The 8,507-nt window shown below is 42.6% G+C and overlaps 1 protein-coding gene across 1 annotated transcript in view; it reads right to left on the reverse strand.

Moving 5' to 3' along the window:
* The window catches only part of LOC135909199 (uncharacterized), a 74,438-nt gene extending 73,079 nt beyond the window's left edge, over positions 1-1,359 (reverse strand). The window contains exon 1 of the mRNA XM_070531656.1: positions 1,199-1,359. Within this exon, the coding sequence (XP_070387757.1) occupies positions 1,199-1,253 (55 nt within the window). The 5' untranslated portion in view covers positions 1,254-1,359. The remainder of the gene's footprint in view (positions 1-1,198) is intronic.
* Positions 1,360-8,507: the final 7,148 nt, after the last annotated feature.

An 8,507-nucleotide genomic window follows, 5' to 3' on the forward strand; every position in this document is an offset into this window, starting at 1 on the left:
TTCGAGTGAACCTCAAGATCCCACGTGAGTCAGCTTCCCTGCCATGCGTAACGGCGTTCGTGTGCAGCCAACCCGTTAGGCAATATTCCACAAACGTGAGCGGTGGTTCTGCCGTTGCTTTCTTGATACAGCAAGCAGAACGCAAGTAAATTAAAAGGAAGCACTCCTGCGCGATGCTTGCAGAATCTGCATGCTTTTACGAGTGAGAGTGGCGATCTGGGAGAGTTGGATATGCACTGCGAAATGGTTTGCGCCAACAGACATGTTTGCGCTGACAGACGATTACGCTATTACGAGTGATTTTTTGGTGCACAATTTTTTAGTGGGGTGAGATCTCGCGCTTTCCCCTTTTGTGCGTTCATTGTGTATTTTCCTGTATTCTCGCATTCGTGCGCATGCATGGTCACTACATCTGCACAGGTCTCACAACGATAGGCGTGTAAAGGCACAATATTTGCTCCACTTGTCTACGACACTCCACGACAGTAGAAAAGTTCGCAAGAATACGGAATTTTGAGCAAACGAAGGACTTAGGAAATGTATTTCTGAAGAACAATGCTCAAGAGGTGTTATTGTGGTCTCCAAAGAAAGATGCCTGAAGCAGCGAGCACACTTAATTTCTAAGTGTCAGACTAAGACGGGCGGATTTTTCGTTAGCGTTGCAATCGCTCCTCAGATACTCGCAATATGCAAACGTTTCCTTCTTAGGCTAGAATCGTCACCACCTACGCTGTTCATCTCAACTTGTGACATTGATAAAGGTCTCGCAAAACCCTGCTTGTTGTAACGGCAGAGTCAGCATGGGAAACAGGGTAAGAATTATGTTCGATAGAAACAATTACAAACATTACTGTTGTCCCTGGGCCAAGTGTGCATGTGTGCTATACATTGGAACAGCACAAGAAAGTAGCACAGTGGTACTGCGGCAAAGGCAAGCTGCGCCAAGACGTTCGAAATTAATAGAAAGTCATAAACAGGAACATCGTTTACTTTGGGTACCACGAGCCTATTTCCGCGTTGACCTTGAGGAGCAAGGGGCTCTAAAAGACCCACGTGTAGGTGTCGCGCGCTTTTGCACGCGCGCGCAGCTCGAAACTAGGAGGAGAAACAAAACCGCCAAGGTGACGGACCTCTTTAGAAAAGAGCGCCATGGGCAGTGCACGCGCTATTTGTGACGGAAAAAAAAAGAAGAACTCACAGGCGAAAGCCGGCAGGACGGTGAGGGCGACGTATATCCATAGCATGTGATGCATCCTGCTGCTGCTGCTGTTGTACGAGACGGGGTCCGGACCTGTTTGGGACACCGAGTGGCTCGTCTTGGGGACTCCTTCATTAGTGGCGAGAGGAAGAGCCGCTGCGACGGCGATTCAAGCGCGCGCGCCGCTAGCAGCGCCGCCCCACCTCCTCCCCCGCTCGGGGACGGTCCCGCACGTGGCGCCGTGCCAAAAAACGAGACAGACCGCGCGGAGCGCCAACAAGGGCGGGGGCAGCCGGGCCGCTTGCGATGCCCGCTTCCCGTTTGGAAACCGTGGTGCACGCGCGTGCGCCGGTGGCGGTGGGCGCGCTAGGGGGGAGGGCTCGGAGGGTTAAAAAGCCCATCCGAGCGGGATCTCTCTCTAAATCAGTTTATCATAACAATCAATAATAAATGTGCATCGTCGGATGACAAATTTTCATATGGCGATGCGAAGTATAATAATCAGAAAACGTGAGCGTTCGTGAAAAAGATAAAAGTTGGCACCAGCCTGTCTGTATGTATGAGTTCTTACAGGGGCGCCAGTACCAGTGTAGGCTGCGATAGCTGCTACGACTTCGTGGTACATCAGAGACAACGGAGTCATTGCGATAACCCCCCACCCCCCGCGACCTACCTCCACGAGACACAAACGATTCATCCACGTTGCTATCACTATGACACACGCCCAAAAAGTGCCTAGCAGAAATCAATGACATGCGCATATTATACGTACTGGATGCTGTTTCAATGTTAGCGCACGAAATTTCTAAAGCCGCATTCTTGCACCGTACACGCGAAAATAAGCATTAAAGGCAACTTTGGCGTATTTTAGCTATATTGGGAGATTGTTATTTTCAACTGGCACTGACAGTCCTGTCACCGGTAGGGTGGTTCAATTTTCTTATAGATCATCAATAATTTTAATAACCAATAAACGAGATACCGAAACCGAAACGGGTAGCTGCGTTGTGTGACGTCACGATGAGTCGATGACGTCAGATCCTACACTACCATAATGTAAACACGCAGTACACGTGGCGCTAACGACAAAGAAGCGAAGCTGATGATGTCTCCTGATGACACAGGGAGCTTTTACAGAGTTTCCGAACTAGACAGCGGCGATATTTCAGCGATAATTTCAGCGACAGTGGTGGCCGTGTAGTCTCTGACGTCACAAACACAGAGGGGCCTGTAAAAAGTCATGGGTGGGAATGCAACCAATCTTTAAAATTTATTTTCAGGAAAACTAAATGACTTGCAGCCACATTGTTTGGCATAGGTAATCAGAATGCAAAACAGAACATATATTCAAAATTCTATTAACATCAGCAAACATCGAAAAATTGCCGGAGTGGCCCTTTAATTCCTGTGATCTTTGAAAATATATATACAAATATATATACATATATATATATATATATATATATATATATATATATATATATATATATATATATATATATATATATATATATATATATATATATATATATATATATAATTTAGCCGTGGAAGAAGCGAGGGAGGTGCTCCTGAAAACGAAGAAGTGCGAAGCTTTTTAGAACAGAAATAACGAGTAATGACAGCCTGATTGGCTTGGTCACTTGTTCTGTTACAATTTTGGCGTAGTCGACAGGATTTTTCAGATGTTTAGATGACAACACATGAAAGGGACATTAAAAACTATGTAAAATCATGCCGATTAGGCCAGATAAAGAAAGTCACGTACGAGCCACGACCACGCGTGCTTGTTTTGCCTGAACATTCCTACAAACCTTCTGAAGTGGTGCATGTAGACTTCGCCAAGCAGAAAAAAAAAGGTCCACGCATACGCAATACTCATTCAATTCTGGTCGCAGTAGATACATGTACCAGAATGGTGGCGGCCCGGCCCGGCCCGGCAAGGAGGACGCAAATAGTGTCATAGCCCTCCTTGACGGAGGAATATTAGCCGACTTGAAGGTTTTAATATCGAACAATGGGCCTGCATTCATTAGCATATAGATTGTTCAGTGGGCAAAAGAGAGCATATATTCAAAATTATATTAGCATCAGCGGACGTCCCATCTAGCCATGGCATCACACTGCGACGTTGTGCGCCCTACTACCCGCAGGCAAATGGAATGGCGCCTAGGGTGATACGCGATTTCAAACAATTCATGTCTATGCAACCAAGTTCTAACGATGGCTGAAAATGCTGCCTAGAATCGACTGTGGCTCATAGTAACAAGATAAATAAAAGTAGCCTTGGGTGCAATCCATATTTTGCTGCCTATGGTGAGGTTCCAAAGTGCAGACAAAGAGCTTGGAATTGCAGACATGCTAATGCTGACTGAGCGTTAAAACGTCCGAGGAGTGACACAGATATAGAAAAGCGATGAAGTTTCACTTTGACAAGCGGCGCCAAGTCCATACACCAAGCGTTGGACTGCAAGACCTTGTGCTGGTTTTAGAAAGACTACCGGCCAGTGAAGAAAATATTCTTGGACCTCTTGAAGTAGTGAAGTTATCGGTGCAACAATGTGTACTCAAGACTGTGGAGTACATGAATAACGGACAGCTGGAGTTTGCGGCCGTAAGCAACGTTCTTCGTTATTACCACAGGAGGAGTGACGCAGAAAAGAGGATGTGTAACATAGACGACGAAGAAGAGGCAAGGAAGGCTATCCTGAAGACGAAGAAATGTAGCTCAAAAGCTAAGAAAAGCCAGTCCATTTCTATACCAAAAGGAAGAATTCTACAGAAGGCAGTTTCGGCTGCGGCACTTTCTAAACCATAGGGTCGCTGCAAGTGCTTCAGTGTAACTGTCACTCTTTATATTCTGCTTCAGTGGATTTATCTTGTCTAACTACTCAACTTAACCTTGATTTAATTATTTTACAAGAAACTTGGGTATATTCTGCAAAGCGATTTCAAATAAAATTTTACAGATCATTTCGTCTAGACCGTCCTACTATCGCGGATTAATTACATTTATTTCTTCCCAAATTTGCCATAAGGCCAAAATTTCATTTCAACTTTCTACTCCTGAGTATGAAATCCTAGCGATACAGATGTATCTCCCTGGATGTTGCCCCTTTATCATCGTAACTGCGTATTTTCCTTTTGGCGTACAGGACACACGCACACTGGATAGGGTTCCTAGTTCTTGTGGACGGGACATCCTACTGTCAGGCGACTTCAATTCTCACTATACACCATGGGAATTAAAAACAGATTTGTGCGGCACCAGATTATAAAACTGGTCATTGGGCTATTGGCTTACGTGTGTAAACTCCGGATCTATTTCATATATGTGGGGTCGATCTTACTCTGGAATAGATCTTACATTCTGTGGTCCGAGTGTCTCCGTATCTTCATGGTCGACAGTATGCGACAAGCAGCGGTCACTTTCGAGTAGTTTTCGAAGTATCATTCCCTGTAACGTTTATGTGTGATCAGGTGCGAACTTTCATTAATTACAATATTTTTTTAAATGCTTATGAAATGCTCTTTCACTCTGTCTGATGCGTGCACTGAGCAAAAAAACACGATTATATATTCCGCTTTAGACAGTTCTTGCAAGAAGTCGGAATTTGAGATTAGTCTAAATAACAGAAATTCATACAGCCCTGAGTGGAATGAAGAATGTGCTCGTGATCATAGAAAGAGAAAAGCCGCTTGGAAAAAATTATTACATAACGAAAGTCCCAAAGATTGGAGCGATTATAAATTTTTTCGAGCCATCTTTAAACATACAGTTTCCAAAGTTAAAGAAGACTACGACTTCAATCATTCTAATTTCCTATCTAACAATAAAAGTGAACGTGTGTTGTTCAGTTCTTTCCGCAGTCGTAAAGTTCTGCGTCCAAATAATATTGGCTCTATAATCTTAAGTAGTATGAAATGAACCAATCAATATAAGAAATCGCAAAGAGATTAGAAATTAGACTTTCCTCAGTTTTGCCAAATTGTTCTAGCTTACGAAGGGCATCAGATGATTTAGTAGAAATTACCCTGTTAGAGTTGGCTGAAATCGTGGAGTGACTGTCACATTCAGCTCCCGGCGCAGATGGGGTAACCACTGCCATGATCAAAATTTTATTTAAGGAAGCTTCTGATGACATTTTAGCTATTTTAAATCGCTCAATTAGATTTTTATTAATTCCGCCTGCATGGAAAATTGCTAAAATAATTCCAGTTTTTAAAAATCATGGGGAAGCTTATACAATAGATAGCAGACCAATCGCGCTAACCACAAATTTGGTGAAATAAATTGAAAGAATGTTATATGCCCGTATGCTTAAGTTTGTAGAGAACAGACTTACTTAATCCCTGCCAAATTGGATTCCGACCATCACGTTCAACCTGGCATGTACACGTGGACTTAGAAAGTAGAATAAAATTAGCACAGCGCCAAAGGCAGATAGATGCTATTGTGACAGTAGACATCTTCAAAGCCTACGATAGGGTAGAATACGTAATTTCCAAATGATCGTAGTTTCCAAATGATCATCTAAACTGGACATGCGAATTTTTAAATGGGAGGAAATTCTACTGTTATATAAGAGGCTTTTCTTCGAGCATACATAATAAATGACGAGGTACTCCTTAAGGAGCTATCACTTCTTCATTCGTTCTGATGAGTTCCATTCCTAGGCACCCTGATGTACAAACATATGCATACGCAGACGACACTGCTTTCTTTGCATCAAACAGTGATATTCACTCCCTATATTATCGACTATAGAACTACCTCTAAGCCATAGCAACCTGTTTAAACAAAATCCCCCTTCATTTAACGTGAGAAAATGCTCGATATTGGTTACCCCTTCAATAATCCCGTAATTATATATTTCTATCCCACCATCCCGAGACTATACATCAAGTGGAGTCGGTGAAGTACTTAGGTGTAAACTACGACGGCTCCCTCAGTTGCCTTGGCAATTTTGACCATACACTTAAATGAGTGAGAGCAGTTGGCAGGCTGCGTAAGCTATATATGCATGCAACAGTTGGTCGGGGATGCGGAGAGACCCTGTACTAATGATATATAAAATGTATGCGCGGACCATTCTAAAATTTGGATGTGTGCTATTTCAAGCCGAAAGCTTTTCTAGGCTCATGGTGAGGTCTGTGTCAGCAGACCTGACCCCCGGAGTGTCCGCCGAAGCGTCATCACGCCATATGAAGACAGATTAAAGACAGATTAAAGAATGAAAAATGATTGATAGTGACAGCTAGTGAAAGATAACGTTATAATAGATTCGTAGAGGTTAATAATGACTATTAATGACTAATAATGACTGAAATGACTTGTAATTAGTATACTAATGACTACGATATGACCAACATGTCTAACGACGGCTTGTAATGACCACAATGAATTACAAATGCCTGAAAATGCTTAGTAGTGAGCAGTAATGACTAAAAGAAAGAAGAGAAAGAGAAAAGTAAAAGAGAAAGAGGCGAATGATAGGAGGAACAGTAGGCTTTCGGCATTCACCTCTTAAGGTACATCTTTAGAGACCTTGTAATTTTCTAGTGCGCCAGCTTATAAAATACGCCCCCTTTTTCTGATTGAGCGGGAAGCCCTGTGACTGTGCTGCATGTTACAGTAATTTGTGGCTAATAACGTACTGCATCAAGAAGTCAGGTTGTAACTCAACATTGCGCAGATTTCGTTTGCTGACAGTGCAAACATTGCTAAGTATGTACGAATCCCCTATTGCAAGAGTGGAAAACATTCATTTCCCAGCCTGCAATATTCTTCAGAGTAGACTATCCCCGGTTTCGTACATCATAGGTGGTCTTTTTACAAACATTGATTAAACCCTTAGATGTACGTATTTAGGAGCTGCCACATGTTCGTGACGTGCGATAGAGTCTACAAATCACCTATGACGACATCTTCCCAAGTAATGCATAACTTTTCTATCATAATATATTAAATGGGCTATTACAAGACAATTTAATTACTAAGTTTATATATAAAAATGGTCATTGCAACAGACGCCTCATGGTGTGGAGAAAACTCTGGAATTGGCATTTTCGCTCCTGCTCTAGACTGGTCATTCTCAATCAGGATTCCGGACTAATTATCCATATTTCTGGTGAATTTCTAGCTGTAGGGTTAGCCTTACGTAAACTAAATTCATCAATATCGACGGTAACCATATATGTATCAAACCCTACAGTCCTACATGAGCCGCCTAGAATTGTGGCTTGACGGCATTAACCTCTCTCCTAATATCAGAAAAAGCGCCATCCTAGTTTCCCTCAAAGCGTTCCTGCGCAAATGTCGGTTCTTTATCTACAAGACAGTACCCCGCAGGTGAATTTACTTAAATATATGGGTGTAATGTACACCAAAAAGCTTAATTGGACTCTGCATATACAGCATAATACCTCGAAGGGAGCACGCGCAGCAAGAACGCTGCGTAGACCTGGCAGCAATCGATCAGGGTTGCGTCGGCATGTTCGCATTGTGATCTATTGCACGTATGTTCACCCGGTAATAGATTTTGGCTGCGTTTTCTTTTCTGGCTGGCCCACATACAAAATTTGGCCTCTGATTGTATTAGAACGGCAGGCATTATGTCTGTCTTGGGCCTCCTAAATTTGCCGCTAATGATATCTTATATCAAGAAGCATGCCTGCCTTCTCTTCTCATGCGATTTCCTATCCTAACAGTATAGCTTTTCTAAAAAAAATACACATCGACACAGATGAGATCACGATATGTGTTCATTAATGAATCGGCCTCATTTTTTACCTATCAATGGTGTCGCCCAAGTTGCCCTCAAGTTGTTTTTGTACACAAACTATAAGGCCTATTAAATGTTCACCTATGCCAGGTGGTCTTACTAAATCTCTCTGTTCCAGTCACTAAAATTGAATTTGATGATATTTTTCGAAAGAGGCTGAACATTTTCTCTATCAATATCTGAATAGTATTTGGAAGACCGCCTTGCACACTTGGACAAGAAGACCGTTATAGCAATTGATACTCCCGTCTGCGAAGAAAAAGAAGGTGTGGGCATTGTGTCACTATATTGATCTTTTTCCACTCCCCTACCTGACATCATGCCTATCTTTTAGGCTGAATTATTGTTAATTGCCTTAGCTTTACGCAAATTAGCATTGTGCTTGTCATCAGCCGTAATCTTAACTGATTTCCTGTCTGTGTGTTCTTCACTGACCACATCCAAATTGTCTGATTCATCAGAATCTGCCTATTCTCCCAAGACACTTACGACTCGTTCATTTAATGTGGGTGCCAGGCCACAAA

The sequence above is a fragment of the Dermacentor albipictus genome, chromosome 1 (assembly GCF_038994185.2).
Source record: "Dermacentor albipictus isolate Rhodes 1998 colony chromosome 1, USDA_Dalb.pri_finalv2, whole genome shotgun sequence".
Classification (NCBI taxonomy): domain Eukaryota; kingdom Metazoa; phylum Arthropoda; class Arachnida; order Ixodida; family Ixodidae; genus Dermacentor; species Dermacentor albipictus.